At 41.6% G+C, this 17914-nt stretch overlaps 1 protein-coding gene across 1 annotated transcript; it reads right to left on the bottom strand.

Annotated features, from left to right (window-relative positions):
• Positions 1 to 1540: 1540 nt before the first annotated feature.
• On the bottom strand, positions 1541 to 17827 carry LOC135477990 (dehydrogenase/reductase SDR family member 11-like). Its single transcript, XM_064758227.1, has 7 exons — positions 17661 to 17827; positions 13737 to 13940; positions 12073 to 12167; positions 9621 to 9750; positions 5157 to 5249; positions 4216 to 4281; positions 1541 to 1994 (listed from the first exon to the last, which is right to left on the bottom strand). The coding sequence occupies exons 1-7, from the start codon at positions 17790 to 17792 to the stop codon at positions 1956 to 1958; spliced, it is 759 nt and encodes a 252-aa protein (XP_064614297.1). The 5' UTR covers positions 17793 to 17827; the 3' UTR covers positions 1541 to 1955.
• Between the last annotated feature and the right edge of the window lie 87 nt (positions 17828 to 17914).

The raw sequence follows: 17914 nt of genomic DNA, 5'->3' as shown, positions 1-17914 counted from the left end.
CTTAACACGCTTTCTTCTTTTCCAAATGAAAACCGTACTTCCTGTTCATATTTTGTTTCCCGCAAGATATTTGTAGCATTGTTGGTGGCATGAAAACTTGTAAATCAGCAGGTGTGGATAGTCTGACGGTAGAACACCTACAGCATGCTACACCCGTTTTGTTTGTACATCTCTCTCTGTATATAAATGCTATGTTGTTACACGGCCATGTGCCTGAAGGAATGACCCAAGCACTCCTAACGCCTGTAGTTAAGAATAAGTCTGGCAACATAAATAGTTCTGACAATTGTCGACCTATTGCTGTTGCCACAGTCTTCTCTAAAATTGCTGAAAGTCTTATTTTGAAACAATGTGAATTGTCGTTACATAGTTCCGATTTACAGTTTTGATTTAAAGAGAGACATTCAACAGATCAGTGTATCTATGTTTTAAAGGAAGTAATTAATATGTACAAAAATGGCGGTAGTCCAGTTTTTGTTTGCTTTATGCATGCCAGCAAGGCCTTCGATAGGGTCAATTTTTGGACACTACTTAAGAAACTGATTGATAGAGGTATCCCTCTGTGTATCGTGTACCTGCTGTGTGTTTGGTTTCATATTCAGTCCTTTGCGGTCTAATGGGGATCATCTATATCCAGTCCTCTTACTGTTTCTAACGATGTGCGGCAAGGGGGGATTCTATCATCTATATTGTTTTCATTGTTTTAACTTACATGATCTTGATGTACCTCTGAGTGAGGCCAGTGTGGGATGTAACGTAGCCTGCCTATTTATTGCTTTATGCCTGATGTCTTATGTTTACTGTGTCCATCTGCTAAATCTCTTTAACAATTACTTCATATTTGTTCTGATTATTCAGTCTCACATGATATGATTTATGAGTGTAAGAAAACCGTATGTATGGTGGTTACTTCAAAGGAGTACAAACATTTTTTACCACCATCAGTACAACTCTGTGGAACTAAACTATTGTATGTGCAAAAATATGTTTACCAAGGTCATGTAATTAACAGATTTTGTACAGATGTCGATGACATAGAGGAGCAGCGAATGTTATTTTGCGAAAATTTAGGCACTGTTCAATTCCTGTAAAGAAAATATCATTTAAAGCATTATTTAAAGCATTACGTTGGGAGGAAACCGCGCCGAGGCCGAGGGAAACTCACAACCATCTGCAGGTTGCTGGCAGACCTTCCGACGTACGTCCGGAGAGGCAGCCAGGATGAGCTTCACAGCCGTCGTGTGAAACATTCTTAAGTACTGCGTTAAATATTAATTCATCATGCAAGCAATGGGGAAATGGCGGTACTCTCATCGTACCCTACCCCCACTCCCGAAATACCCCCGGCCATCTTCACACAACTTCCATTCCACAACGCACACTTACAAATATTCTGCCTGGAAACTATATTCAACTAACTTTTCAGATTTTTTAAAAGAGAAAATAAGATTACGTAATATAAAATATTTCTCTGGTAAACAAACGATTCACATGATCAACACGAGTTATAATCATGCAGAACAATGCCGGACGCCTATTGACTTTATACTAGCCTACCTTTGACATCAATGAAACCATTTAGTTCACTGATTGTAGTATTTATTTATTTTCTGGAGAGTAAAGTTCTACAATGTTTCAGAATGTTTCACATGCTGTATGTTGGTCCGATATCGTGTTGTGGGTTGTGAAAACAGAAGTACGCGAAATAGTACACTATCATTCGTCAGGTACCTGACATCCTGACGGATTTTTCGATGCAGCACACTATTGAGTTCTGGATTCGAACCTGAGACTGTATTGGTGTGGGGTAGAATGTCTGCGGTGCGTAAAACACTTAAGGGATTGACCATACTGTGTCATTGTGCCGCGCTGCAGTGCTATCTTTTTTATATTTTTGTCACATGTGCGTCCTGCTGCCTGTAAAAGGTACCAGTCCAGCAGAGCCAACCAGTCCATCACTCGTCTTCAGTTCCTGCAACTGTGACTTCTTCCACCTGCAAGATATCAACAAAAACATATCTAGAAAAACAAGTTTGAGATACCGTATGATTTGTCTGAGATAACATTGTTAATTTGGCCAAAGCTTTAATTTATAGGACCTACAAATCAACTCGTGTTGCAGCTCTTGACTTAAATCAAAAATTGCTTTGAAGAATCAGCCTTAAGCTAAATCTAAACTTATAAAAGAAATACACCACATCATGGAACTATAACTGACATGCGTGCAGATATATGGCTGAAGTTGTCGAATTGTGGTTGGGCCTATCTCTTTGAACTCTGATTTATTTGTTTACTTCATTGGTGTTTTACGCCGTACTCAAGAATATTTCACTTATACGACCGCGGCCAGCATCATGCTGGGAGGAAACTGGATAGAGCCTAAGGAAAATCCGCGACCATCCGCGGGTTGCTGCAGGACCTTCCCATGTAGGGCTCTCTGAAATTTGATTCTGATTTAACAACAACAACAACAGTATTCTCCTATTTTCCAGTGAATCACAGCGGTGACGATAGCGGCGCTGTAAAGGATTTATTTTACTTACTTGATTGGTGTTTTACGCCGTACTGAAGAATATTTCACTTATAAACCGGCGGCCAGCATCATGGTGGGAGGACACCGGGCAGAGCCCGGGGGAAACCCACGACCATCTGCAGGTTTCTGACAGACTTTCCCACGTACGGCTCTCTGAACTTTAATTCTGATTTAACAACAACAACAACAGTATTCTCCTACTTTCCACTGAATCACAGCGGTGACGATAGCGGCGCTGCAAATGAGTTCTGTTTATGAAATGCCACTTGGGATTTATGTCAATCTTTGATCAGAAATTCATTAACTCTTGTCTGACGTGCTATTCAATGATGAAACGATCTGTTACGTAAAAACTCCCGAACCTTGTAAACACGGATGTCTTCCCTAAAGGGACTAAATATTACCTTCATTTCCCATTTCATAAGGCAATCAGAGATCCGCCTTTGAAGACATAACACCAAATCCCCGACATTAATTTTGAAAAACATCATAACGAAAGTTTGTATAGAGCATCTATATACACGGTTTTGAATTTTCATTATTAAACACACTTTGCTTTGATATGTGACATCAGAAAACGCGTGGTAATACGCTGTTTGTGCACGTATCATAGAAAACTTGTGATATAATGAAACTTATCATGTAGCTTTCATTTGCGACAGCGGATCTATGATTCTGAATTCAATGCGGACACAAAGGATTTTAATGAGGTCTGAGGTTCGAATCCATCTGTCGCAAGGCCAGATGTGGCTTGAATTCAGGCGAAAAGGCCGGGAGGGCTGCTTTATTCCAAGCACATGCCTTATTCATTGAAGAGACCACACTCGTTTCGGTTAAAGCTCAGCACTCAATTTAGCTCCAATGAAATATATACATAATAGGCACTGGATTTATTACAATGATGTTTCTGCTCGTGACAAAGCAACGACTAGGAAATGTGTGACAGGTCAGTTCGCGATGTACAGGAGATTTTATCTTTAATAACGGTCATCTGCCGGTTGTCAGTTTTTACCTAGAAGTATCAGTACAGGTATTATATATTTGTCCTTTGAACGGAAATAATAAAATGTTTAGTTTTCAATGGCAAACTTTCTTCACAGTCAAAATGCATTTAAATATATATCAGGTGGGCTTTGTGTAATCAATTAATAATGACATTACATTTACATTACATTTTGAACACCTAAACATTTGGAAACTGGCAGAATTTGGAGTCACTCCTTCAAATGATCTGTAGCCTATCAAACCGAGGTATAAAATCAGCAAATATCTCAGTAAACGCCCCCTAGCAGCCAAGCAACCCATGGCAGTGGAAATGAACTGTTGCTACTAGGAACGTGTAAGAGTTTCTGACCAAGAAAGATTGCTAAACATGATCAAAACATCCCAGAAGATCACAGAAGATCGAAAACCTAATCATATCAAGCGGAGGCAGAGATTTAACGAGTGCGGTATGCATGGGCGGTAAATAAGTTCTCGACGTAGTCAAATCTCGCGAGATATTCGAAGGACACGACTATGCTATGAATACTACAACAAATGACTAAGTTCGCTGCACGGGCTATGGCATTATACGACCACTCGAAGTACATGTTCATCATCCGGGTACTTGTGGGTATATTTATAAAAAAATTACGACTTGACAATGAGGTCGGAACACTGCGGGACTGACATACACCTACCTGTACATGCGGGGGTGCTGACAGGGCATAGATTACGGCATCCGCAACGTCATCAGCTTCCATACGCTGGAAAATAACAATAACTGATCGAAAAACTGAACGTTTCCTTGGCAACACATAATTCTCATTCAAATGGCCTTGCGACCATTCGGATATAATATACATGTACAGTAATCAATGAAGCCTTTTCGCGCTTTTCACATGTAAATTTCGATCCGTTATGGATTCATCGAACTTTGTAATATACCTATGAGAAGCCTTAGTGTGGCCAGTGTTAAATTACACGATCTTAGTATTACCGCTTCTATGGAATGAAAGAGAGTGAAGGCTCCATGGAACCAGAACATGAAATGAAGATCAACCGATGCGCTGCAACCCACAAACCATACCAGTATCAATAGATAGTCACCATAACACTTACGTTAGTTCTGTTAGAACCTGATATTTCCTTCACGTAAGTCCAGATACTATCTTCAAATAGCACGTTAAAAATGCTAGTTACTAGGTATACATTCCCCGGCATATACATGTGGGAGAAATCGTGAACAGAAGAACACAGCGACATGACGTCTTGATTGGCTGAAAAGAAACTCCCAGCCAATTCACTTTCTGTGCAGAACTGCCCCTTCGTGAGACTACACGTCGTCAAGCAGAAGTACCTAGTAAGCCATTTAGCTTACCCGCTGAGTCTGTAATGAGCTTTATCTCAAATGACTCTTCAGTCGCATCAGTCTAACTATCACGCAACCATTTAGCTCACTGGCTATGTCTGTACTGAGCTTTAGCTAAAGAAGATCCTTCAGTTGCATCAGTCTACCCATGAATCAACCATTTAGCTTACTGGCTGTGTCTGTACTGAGCTATAACTAAAAAGATTCCTCAGCTCTACCCAGTTTACCTAACAAGCAACCCTTTAGCTTACCGGCAGAACATGTTCTCACCTTGGTGGAATAATGGATGTGCTTCACGAGCTCTGGCTGATCCGGGAAAGACAAGGCCAATGCTTCCGTTTTCACAATGCCCGGGCTGATGGACTGAGGGAGAGAGTATGACATAAGAGTAAGAACAAAGGCCAGTGATTCCGTTATCACATTGCCCCGCATGATAAACTGAAGGAGAGAGTGTCACACAGAGCAAGAACGAAGCCCAATGATTCATTTATCACAATGCTCGGGCTGAAGGACTGAGGGAGAGAGTCTGGCATAGAAGGCCAGCGATCCCGTTATCACACTGCCCGGGTTTATAGACTAAGGGAGAGAGTGTCACATAGAGCAAGAACGAAGCCCAATGCTTTAGTTATCACAATGCTCGGGCTGATGGACTGAGGGAGAGAGTCTGACATTAAGTAAGAACAAAGGCCAGTGATTCCGTTATCACACTGCCCGGGTTTATAGACTAAGGGAGAGAGTGTCACATAGAGCAAGAACGAAGCCCAATGCTTCATTTATCACAACGCCCGGCCTGATGGACTGAGGGAGAGAGTCTGATATAGAGTAAGAACAAAGGCCAGTGATCCCGTTATCACACTGCCCGGGTTTATAGACTAAGGGAGAGAGTGTCACATAGAGCAAAAACGAAGCCCAATGCTTCATTTATCACAACGCCCGGCCTGATGGACTGAGGGAGAGAGTCTGATATAGAGTAAGAACAAAGGCCAGTGATCCCGTTATCACACTGCCCGGGTTTATAGACTAAGGGAGAGAGTGTCACATAGAGCAAGAACGAAGCCCAATGCTTCATTTATCACAACGCCCGGGCTGATGGACTGAGGGAGAGAGTCTGATATAGAGTAAGAACAAAGGCCAGTGATCCTGTTATCACAATGCCCGGGCTTATAGACTAAGGGAGAGAGTGTCACATAGAGCAAGAACGAAGCCCAATGCTTCATTTATCACAATTCTCGGGCTGAAGGACTGAGGGACAGAGTGTGACATAAGAGTAAGAACGAAAGCAAACAAATCCGTTATCACATTGCCCCGGATGACAGACTAAGGGAGAGAGTGTCACATAGAGAAAGAACGAAGACCAATGCTTCATTTATCACAATGCTCGGGCTGATGGACTGAGGGAGAGAGTCGGACATAAAGTAAAAACAAAGGCCTGTGATCCCGTTATAACACTGCCCGGGCTTATAGACTAAGGGAGAGAGTGTCACACAGACCAGGAACGAAGCCCAATGCTTCATTTATCACAATGCCCGGGCTTATAGATTAAGGGAGAGAGTCTGACATAGAGTAAGAGCAAAGGCCAGTGATCCCGTTATCACACTTAGGCTTATAGACTAAGGGAGAGAGTGTCACATAGAGCAAGAACGAAGCCCAATGCTTTAGTTATCACAATGCTCGGGCTGATGGACTGAGGGAGAGAGTCTGACAAAGAGTAAGAATAAAGGCCAGTGATCCCGTTATCACACTGCCCGGGTTTATAGACTAAGGGAGAGAGTGTCATATAGACCAAGAACGAAGCCCAATGCTTCATTTATCACAATGCTCGGGCTGATGGACTGAGGGACAGAGTGTGACATAAGAGTAAGAACGAAAGCAAACAAATCCGTTATCACATTGCCCCGGATGACAGACTAAGGGAGAGAGTGTCACATAGAGAAAGAACGAAGACCAATGCTTCACTTATCACAATGCTCGGGCTGATGGACTGAGGGAGAGAGTCGGACATAGAGTAAGAACAAAGGCCAGTGATCCCGTTATAACACTGCCCGGGCTTATAGACTAAGGGAGAGAGTGTCACACAGACCAGGAACGAAGCCCAATGCTTCATTTATCACAATGCCCGGGCTTATAGACTAAGGGAGAGAGTCTGACATAGAGTAAGAGCAAAGGCCAGTGATCCCGTTATCACACTTAGGCTTATAGACTAAGGGAGAGAGTGTCACATAGAGCAAGAACGAAGTCCAATGCTTTAGTTATCACAATGCTCGGGCTGATGGACTGAGGGAGAGAGTCTGACAAAGAGTAAGAACAAAGGCCAGTGATTCCGTTATCACATTGCCCCGCATGATAAACTGAAGGAGAGAGTGTCACACAGAGCAAGAACGAAGCCCAATGATTTAGTTATCACAATGCTCGGGCTGAAGGACTGAGGGAGAGAGTCTGGCATAGAAGGCCAGCGATCCCGTTATCACACTGCCCGGGCTTATACACTAAGGGAGAGAGTGTCACATAGAGCAAGAACGAAGCCCAATGCTTTAGTTATCACAATGCTCGGGCTGATGGACTGAGGGAGAGAGTCTGACATTAAGTAAGAACAAAGGCCAGTGATTCCGTTATCACACTGCCCGGGCTTATAGACTAAGGGAGAGAGTGTCACATAGAGCAAGAACGAAGCCCAATGCTTCATTTATCACAACGCCCGGCCTGATGGACTGAGGGAGAGAGTCTGATATAGAGTAAGAACAAAGGCCAGTGATCCCGTTATCACACTGCCCGGGTTTATAGACTAAGGGAGAGAGTGTCACATAGAGCAAAAACGAAGCCCAATGCTTCATTTATCACAACGCCCGGCCTGATGGACTGAGGGAGAGAGTCTGATATAGAGTAAGAACAAAGGCCAGTGATCCTGTTATCACAATGCCCGGGCTTATAGACTAAGGGAGAGAGTGTCACATAGAGCAAGAACGAAGCCCAATGCTTCATTTATCACAATGCTCGGGCTGATGGACTGAGGGACAGAGTGTGACATAAGAGTAAGAACGAAAGCAAACAAATCCGTTATCACATTGCCCCGGATGACAGACTAAGGGAGAGAGTGTCACATAGAGAAAGAACGAAGACCAATGCTTTAGTTATCACAATGCTCGGGCTGATGGACTGAGGGAGAGAGTCTGACAAAGAGTAAGAATAAAGGCCAGTGATCCCGTTATCACACTGCCCGGGTTTATAGACTAAGGGAGAGAGTGTCATATAGACCAAGAACGAAGCCCAATGCTTCATTTATCACAACGCCCGGCCTGATGGACTGAGGGAGAGAGTCTGACAAAGAGTAAGAACAAAGGCCAGTGATTCCGTTATCACACTGCCCGGGCTTATAGACTAAGGGAGAGAGTGTCGTATAGAGCAAGAACGAAGCCCAATGCTTTAGTTATCACAATGCTCGGGCTGATGGACTGAGGGAGAGAGTCTGACAAAGAGTAAGTATAAAGGCCAGTGATCCCGTTATCACACTGCCCGGGTTTATAGACTAAGGGAGAGAGTGTCATATAGAGCAAGAACGAAGCCCAATGCTTCATTTATCACAACGCCAGGCCTGATGGACTGAGGGAGAGAGTCTGACAAAGAGTAAGAACAAAGGCCAGTGATTCCGTTATCACACTGCCCGGGCTTATAGACTAAGGGAGAGAGTGTCGCATAGAGCAAGAACGAAGCCCAATGCTTCATTGATCACAATGCCCGGGCTGATGGACTGAGGGAGAGAATCTGATATAGAGGAAGAACAAAGGCCAGTGATTCCGTTATCACACTGCCCGGGCTTATAGATTAAGGGAGAGAGTGTCACATAGAGCAAGAACGAAGCCCAATGCTTCATTTATCACAATGCCCGGGCTGATAGACTGAGGCAGAGAGTCTGACATAGAGTAAGAACAAAGGCCAGTGATCCCGTTATCACACTGCCCGGGCTTATAGACTAAGGGAGAGAGTGTCACATAGAGCAAGAACGAACATTCAACTGAACGACAGATTAACTACAAAGATTCACAGCATTACACTTTCATTGTATTTATTTGATTGGTGTTTTGCTCCACACTCAAGAATATGTCAGTCATACGACGGCGGTCAGTATTATGGTGGGAGGAAACCGGGCAGAGCAAGGGCGAAACCCACGACCATCCGAAGGTTGCTCCGAATCTTTCCATGTGCATCACGTACGACTGGAACTCACAACGACCGCATTAGTGAGATGCTTTTGGGCCTTTGAACGCCGCGTATCACGTTAAGCACTATGCCCCTCTCTCCACCGCCCTCAACCCCTTGAGTTCATTGAGGGTTCCTTGGGCCAAGGCCGTCACGCTGAACTTTGGCACTGTTATTTAAGCAGGTAGATGCCACTGCTTATTAATGAGCGGCAAGATTTGCTTCCCTATACACAGAGTAGGAGAACCCCAGTCTTCATGGAACGCGGTGCCTTTGACAACAAAACCTGTATAAGCAGATATATTGAGTTAAGAGTACAGGATAAATGATTCCCGTTTCAGTTTTTTTTACCAGCGTCATTTACAAGCAACCTGTAGTCATAAACGTGTGACGCGAAATCTTGAACTACTTACGTTAAACGACTTGAGAGCAAGGGTATATGATGATATTCGATTGCACAGAAATGATCTATCGAACGTCATTCGCTTTTACGATAATGTGGAGAGTATTTCTTGTGAATATGGTTATATAGTGACTTACGCTTGCTCGGATATGAGACTTCAATCCCTTGAGTTCATTGCGGGTTCCTTGGGTCAAGGCCGTCACGCTGAACTTTGACCCCATCAGGAAATGAAATGCTGGGAAGTTGCCAACCTTATGGCCAAGAGTGCTGTGGATGAAACCGAGAACCAATATTTATGCGCTTGTTGAACTGTTTTTATTCGCACTGATCTGAGATCTATTTCATTTTTCTTCTACATGTAGCTTATAACTTTCAAAGATTATATTTTTATAAGCATTTTAGGCCGACTTGATTTGCAACATTTGGAATTGGCAGAAAGTCTTCCGGAAGAAACCTGGTTTCAGAAAGCTTGGAAGAGATGGAGGAAAAGCTCGAATGACGAACGCAAAAACATATTCTTGAAGAAGAGGACGGAATGTTGTCGGTATACTGATTCTTAGGAACAACTTGTGACTGCAGATATCCGCATAACGATTTCAATGCAGGACGTCGTTAAAGTAAAAGAAAGTTAAATATGAAGTAAGGCTCATCAAATAGACAACTTATTTTTCAACTTTCATTTATGTTTCTCAGATTTTTTAAAGAGTGTTGAAAGGCATTCAAATATTTCAGTACTAGCAATATTGACGGAATCTTGACGTCACACCTTTTTTTCCTGATGTTCGCCAGAAGGAAGGAATTTTTTGGAAAATTATTTTGGTAATGTTTTACTCATGAGTAAAAAGAGTTATTCAAACATTCAGTGTCTTGATTAGAGTTTGAAAAACTTCATGTGACGTCAGAATTCCTAAACTCCGATAGTATGGTCAATAAAGCCCACCATAGAATCCAAATGTTTCAACGCCTTTAACTCTTTTCACAAAAATCTAAAAAATAAACGAAAAAATGAAAGTATATTTATGCATAGTTTGAAGTGGTCTGTTTAGTGATGCCCACTTCGATTTTTGGGGTCTTTTCCTTTAAGATGAACCTATAACTGAATCGAAGAAGTTGTAGTGTTCCAATCAGCCAAGGGTCCCACTATAACGAGCAAATGAGAATAACTGACACTGTGAAGGCCAATGGATGCCAACCCAAATAATCTCCATCCACCTTCATGTCAGACCACATGAACTGTCATACATGTAATCATCCACCAGTATCATTTAACATATTGCATTCAACATCACTGCCTTTTTTAAATCTAATCCTTTTTAAAGAATGTATGAAAAGCTTGGCTTCATTTCTTAATAAGGAGTGTATGATGTGAAGTAACATACAGAATTACAAAAGAGCTTTTCAGCTTTCTTCTTGAGACGTAAAAATGACTAAACTACACGCATAACATGTGAAGTATACCGATTAGTTCAGATATTGAGTAATCTGATGTAGTGACGTCAATGGTAGTAGCTGTCAAAACAACTTTGTGGGCTAGAGAGCCCAAGTTGTGTGCGCTAAGATGGTCCCGCGTTCCCAGTATATTCATGGATGACGTCCTTTCCGAATATTTCCGATCAATGACGTAAAACAGAGAGGTTATTAGGAAATATAAAACATGCCTCACAAATGAAATTTTCATTGACTTCTCCTTCTTCATTTTCTTAAAACCATACTCTTCGTTTCATGTTATCTTTTGATGTATCATTTTAGCCACCATGGTGCCAGCGGCGTGTAATTTGCTGCTATTTAGGCAATTACATGATTAGTTTGAATAAAACCCCAAACGAGGTAAATTGACATGAGGTCGTATTTCACCGGTTACGTTTAACCATTTGCCAACTATCACACACTGACGTAGGTGCTCCGATTTTAATCTCTATGGTGTATGTCCTTAATTACATTTGGACGTTGTTCTTGACAAGTTATAAATTTTACTCTTTTATACACCAGTGCTGTCGTCGTCCGGTCAATGTCACTACGGTTCATAGGACAGGAAGAATCTCCAAAATTTCGTGTTCAGCCTACGTCTAAAGCAAACCCTTTCAAAATTCAAGGACAAGAGCCACAACTGCGCAGTTGTGCTGACTTTCTTGCCGATGACGGTGTAACACTCTTATTAGGAAATGTAGAGAGAATGTTAAGTATTACTGTTAAGTCTTACACTTAATTTGAACACCATGACAACGTTCACTTATTTCCATGATTCTCAAATAGAAACTTGGACATTCAGAAATCTGTTATGCCAATGGAATATCGCGATACCAAATCTATTAAAGAAATCCCTGAAAACTGTTGACTTATTCGTTTTTCAGGATACCAGCTTTCTGTGTAAATTCCAACAGAGATCTATTAATAAGTGTATAGGAATTAAGTTTTATTTAGTTTTTCACTTTTTAACTTGACGAGTTAACTTGCAACACTTCACCGGGTAAAATCTCACCCCCCCCCCCAAAAAAAAAGAACACAAAACAAAAAGACCCCCCCCCCACACACACACAAAACAACCCTCTCCCTACCACCACCAATTTCCAAGATACAAAGAAACATTACCTATTGATATTAATGATGTGGCCGTCATCTACGCCTCGTTCTTGCATGGACTTAACTGCCTCTCGTGTACATATACAAAGGGCTAGGACATTCACCTGAAGTACAAATTCATCGTAAATGATACACATATCCCCACGCCGTTTGTCTGTCATTGAAGGTGGTGCCTGTGTGGCGTGATTACGGCAGCACTTTAAGAGAAAAGACAACAAATGTTATAACCTGAATGATTTAGGAAGAGAGATGAAAACAGACCTAAACAGTCACAGCCGTCTTGTTTAATTATTTATTTGATTGGTGTTTTACGCCGTACGCAGGAATATTTCACTTATGCGACGGCGGCCAGCATTATGGTGGGAGGAAACCGGGCACACAGCCCGGGGGAAACCCACGGCCATCCGCAGGTTCCTGCCAGATCTTCCTACGTACGGTCGGAGACAGCCATTTTCTTCTCACGTGCTTGGTAACTCTTCTTATGAACATTAATTAGGAAATCTTACAGAATCATCGGCTGACCCATGTCAGAAAAAGCGTAAATACGATGTCACGACAAGGCAAAGCAGCATTCGCGTTACGTCAGCAGAAACAGGTGCGTTCTAAAGTTAAAAACATAACTCGCGCTTGATTGGTCAAAATTGATAACATGGCGACAATTTCTCAATGTGCGCAATTTTGCATTCTTTGAACTGCGACATCTCGATTATGCGACATCACAAAAATAAAACCTTATGCCTATTAAACTTTTAGTTAAATTTGGTCTAGATTTGTCGTTTGTTTTAAATTTGACCTACGTCACTCCCTGTGACGTATCTCACTTCAAACAATTTATCATTCATGTCCCTTACCAATTATAAGATGTTAAATACGATGATTCTGCAATGTTGCTGGAAATGGATGAAATGACCCGAAACTTCAACTTGATATGTGCCTTGCCATGGTGAAGCCATGCGCCAAACTTCAAATCCAAGAAGATGGCTGATTTTTCAAAACAATACCCAGAACATTGCCATAGCCTCAAAACAGGCCAGCAAAGCAAAAACGGTCATAATAGTGCGGAAAATAGACGATCCTTAATTCTAAAAACTGAAACTGGATCTATAAATTGTTATTCTCACGCCATGTGGAAAATTCAATGCAGTGCCATGAAAAAATCTGGAAACTGTGTGACGGATGTCTGAAAGCTGTTTTTTCCGCTCCCCCTCGTGCCAGCAAGAGATAAATATGTATTTATGATTAGGGTCAGATAGCACAGTTTTTTCAAAAATAATGTTTGTACCTTAATTTGCAGATAAGGATGTGACATAACGTATAAGAGCACAAACAATCCGCATTCATGCTATTGGGGATAGAAATGGTTTTAAACTACAGTCTAAACTCCTGCCCGAAAAAATTAAGCAGTCTGCAGTCGAGGCGTCAATGGTGACGTAAAACAGCTGTAAAACAACTTTGTGAGAGGAAAGAGTAAAAATGAGAGTGCTAATTTTTTCTGCTGTCTGGCGTAAGTTCAAAATTGACGTTATTTCGGAAAACTGATGATGGAAAATCTACAAACAATACAGGTAATTTTGGTACAAAAAGGATATTCCATGCATAGAAATTTAGAGACATTTTTCATGAGTTCTTCAAGGTTTGAAGTGGGGACCGTGAATTTAGCTGGAGTTCCTTACATCGATGATATGTCTCCAGTCATCTGTGCTCCCAGACAATAACGGAGCGTTCCGGTTCATCCCCGCGTTGTTGACGCAAACATCCACTCCACCCCACGTCACTTTGATCTTCTCGAACATGGCGAGAATCTCGTCCTCTTTGCGCAAGTCACACTGTATCGGTAGAACAGCCCCTGGCTCGCCCTTCAGTTCATCACGTAGCGCCTGCAAACGGATGTAGGGGTTCAATTTCAATGTTCACATTTAGACAATCTAAGCTTGCTACAAAATGGCTTTCGAAATTCGATGTTAGAGGGTTAGCCTCGTGAGAGAAAGATTAGTGTTCAGTCCGGGGATAGATTTGGCTCAAGACTTTATAACGATAACCAACTTGGTAGCCCCTATTTCTCTGCATTCATTTATGACGATCTGTTGGTGGACACAGCGGGGCTGTCTTGACAAGACGTTTTTGTGGTACATTAACATTGAAGTGCATACACTCAAACAACAGGTAGATTTGGATTTGTAGGGAAAAAGTAATAAAGTAAAATTGTTTCAACATGATGTGAAAAGAGAGAACAGAAAAAATGACAACAGAGAATATAGACCTTTCATTTCATAGGATACCGGGTAAACTATCGGTGTACACTAGATCTGGCCAATGAGTTGTGCGATTTAAATTAGGAATCATGGAGCCTATGGTGACTCTCTGTGGAAACACCTTATGGACGGATCCAGTACATCCGAAGTCCCATCACCTCTTCTCGTGATGTTACTTTTCATCCCATTCCCAGTGAAAGCAATTGTGACGTCATGACGTCACAGATCGATTGAAACCAATGTGTTGGACATCTGGTTGACCTATTTGCAACAATACTGCTTATGATTGGTCAAATGCATGTTCTTGATTGACAATCAATCATAAAAGGATATGCTAATAGCGGTTCGTCCCAGCGCCAGAACACTGCGACAAAGTAGGGCGTCTTTTTGTAACATGTTCCCTCATGGCATTCCAAGTTCCAGTGAGGCAGCACTGTATACACTCAAGAAATTATTCTGTTAATTTAAACAGAAAAGTATGTTTGAGTGAGACTTGAATGTATTCTGTTATTGCGGCAGATTGCTCTGTTTAGCATAACACACATATTCTATTACGTCAGCATGATTCTGTTAGATTAACAGGATAAATAATGTTGAACATAACAGGATATTATGTTGAATATGTTATTATATGTGTTATAATAACTAGATATATTCTAGCATCACTCAAAAAACCGACTTTCTGTTAAAATTAGCCGATTAATTTTTTGAGTGTAAGTAATAACGTAATATCATAAAACACAATCTGATTTGTTGGCCAGAAATGTGTCTAAAAACGCAATTTGATTGGCCAACCAGTTTTAGCAGGGCCAAACGAAAGACACATCAAGAATACAATGGACGGCTGTCAACACTAAACCTACACATTGGGATAATTAAGTCTCTTGTTTCAGTAAAGCTTTGATAAAAATCCAAGTACCACTATATAGTACCACCCACAAAAGAAAAGGGTAACGAATTAAAGAGCAATATGGATATCGGAAAATTGCATTCACATCTGTTTTTCCTCATACCCTTCACATGTCGCACTGCAGGATAAATGCTTTTGTTTCTCAGCTAAATTATGGTGCAACTTCAATCATTTCTTTAACCTGTCATCATTGGCGTCAAGATAAAAGGCGCACCTAGGAGACAGGACGCGTTCAATGAACATAAATCAACTTAAGGTCTGAAATATCATCAAATTACCTCTCTTTGTCTAAATTTTGAGCTGTCAGGAACTGCCTTTCAGGAAGTCTAAAATTTGACCGCGTCATCTTTTAGCCACGGCTTAAGATTCCGCCAAGTTTCGCGGAAATCGGTTAATGAGCTTTACAGAACGTGTGGTAATTCGCATGAAACATGGGCGATATAGCATGGCCTTTGTCATCTGAGCCAGCGAGGTGTCAGATATACTACAGACATGTGTTGTTAGACGGACACCTTTGAACACGTTCAGGTACACTGTGCCTTAATCCCTTCTTATCAACTTGTGTATGTATACATGGTTTGAAGGTTAACTGAGGCATGGGCTTGGCCTTAAGATTAACTTCATGTAGCGCTGAAAATACTCCACGACAAATGCACTAAAACAAAGCCCCTCACACTAATTAATTCTTAAGTAGGCCTGGGCCTTAACTTGGCGATTAGGCCTCATCTTGTAGACAGTATCGGTCCCGGTACAAAGAAAATATTGATAGCCTACACGACAAAACTTAGTCTCATGTATCCATGAAGTCTCTCCATGTTTTTGCATTATGCCTCATATGTGAGCTTATTAGTGGATGCCGCCGTTGTACAAGTGACATATTCTGGAGTAGGGTGTAAAACTAGTCGGGGCCTCCGTGGCTCAGTTGGGTAGCGCGCTAGTGCAGCGTAATGACCAAGGAGCCTTTCTCACCCATGCAGTCGCTGTGGGTTCGTCCAGCTCATGCTGGCTTCATCTCCGGCAGTGCGTGGGAAAGTTTACCAGCAACCTGCTGATGGCCGTGGGTTTCCCCTGGGCTCTGCCCGGTTTCCTCCCACCATAATGCTGGCCGCCGTCGTATAAGTGAAATATTCTTCAGTATGGCGTGGGCGTAAAACACAAATCAAATAAATCAAAATAAATAAAACTACTCATACAAATATAAATACTGATGTATCGACATGATGTAGGCATTTAACAGTAACCTAAGAGAGAGTTTCTATATGTGCACCAGTTCCTTACCAATATCTACCACAAGGATTTAGTGCACCATTAGTTTACAATAGATAAAAAATGTATATATAGATCAAATGTTCGCCGTACACTAAAAAAAAGAATGTGTTGATTTTAACAGAAAGTCTATTGTCTGAGTGATGCTACAATGAATTCTGTTAATATAACACAATACTCGGTCGCATTCAACACAATAATCTGTTAGTCTAATAGAATCTTTATGTTACATTACAGAATATGTGTGTTGTATTTAACAGTATAATCTGCTGCAATAGCATCACTCAGGCAACAGACTTTATGCTAAATTGAACAGTTTTGTTTTGGTTTCAGTCTGTACTTTACAGGCCTCTGCAGCCAGTCTATAGATACACATTACTCCTGCAGACGAGCTAGGCTAGCTAGTCGGGTGATCCAGGAATGTAGAAGGACTGTTCAGTCACTCACATCATATGCCTGTACAGATACTGGGCCAAGTATACCTACATACATATGATGACCCAGTTTTATAAGCTTGCTTTAGGCGACACCAATTTTATGTTGTGTTTTACGGGCAAGTAGACTCTAAATTTATTTATTTGATGTATTTATTTGTTTGGCGTTTTACGCCGTACTATTTCACTTATACGACGGCGTCACAATACTGATTCAAGAATTCACACATGGAATAACTGTTTAACAAGTTTGATCCATTTTCCACAGTGAAATCGAGCTCTCATATCTAGCGTGCTCGCGAAGGCCTACTCCAACTAAGTCTTAATTTCGGCACACACCATGTGACCTAATACAGTAGCTCCTGTGAAATTGAGACCACCGAGTGAAATCAACGGCTCCAACTGTGATCAGGCAATATAACTAAGGCCAATGAAATTTGATTCCTCATTTCCCATTTTTTTTGTTTGAAAGCATTTTTAGAAAAACGCTGAATGCGCAGCATTTTTTTTCCCTTTAACATTTTTTCATTGTCATTGTTTCAGCTAGATTTTATGATAATCTCACCTTTGGTGATAATTTCCGACTCAAAATTTACGAAATGTGTTTCATGATGCGGTAGTAAAATACGAGTGAGCGGTTACGTGAAAACAAGGAATCAAATATGATTGCCTTAGTCCTCCCAAACATGCGGCAGAAGCATCCATGTACATGCAGGCATGTTGGTTTGTTTATACCTCAAGACGGTCCAGTCTCCGGGCGCATACTGCTACCTTCATGCCATCTTTCACTAGTTTACGAGTCAGAGCAGCTCCTATACCCGCCGATGCACCAGTAACTAATGCCACTCTTCCCGCCCAACGCTCCATTGTTCACAGCAGCTACTTGGGGTGTTTTCATACTAAAGGCTTCACCAGCCAAGGGAGATAACCGTGAAAGGACATTCCCCCACACCCCCATTGGGTTACACGAGCGCATTGGTTATGTAGTA

This window comes from Liolophura sinensis, chromosome 11, assembly GCF_032854445.1.
Source record: "Liolophura sinensis isolate JHLJ2023 chromosome 11, CUHK_Ljap_v2, whole genome shotgun sequence".
In the NCBI taxonomy this organism is placed as follows: Eukaryota; Metazoa; Mollusca; class Polyplacophora; order Chitonida; family Chitonidae; genus Liolophura; species Liolophura sinensis.
Note: the sequence above shows the minus strand (reverse complement) of the source record. Positions and strands in the feature narration are given on the sequence as shown.

Coding starts and splice junctions, on each gene's coding strand:
- LOC135477990 (XM_064758227.1), bottom strand. CDS start 17,792: ATGGAGCGTTGGGCGGGAAGAGTGGCATTAGTTACTGGTGCATCGGCG. Junction 5,250..9,620: donor AGTCTCATATCCGAGCAAGC/GTAAGTCACTAT, acceptor TCTCTCCCTCAG/TCCATCAGCCCGGGCATTGT. Junction 1,995..4,215: donor CAGCACCCCCGCATGTACAG/GTAGGTGTATGT, acceptor GATATCTTGCAG/GTGGAAGAAGTCACAGTTGC.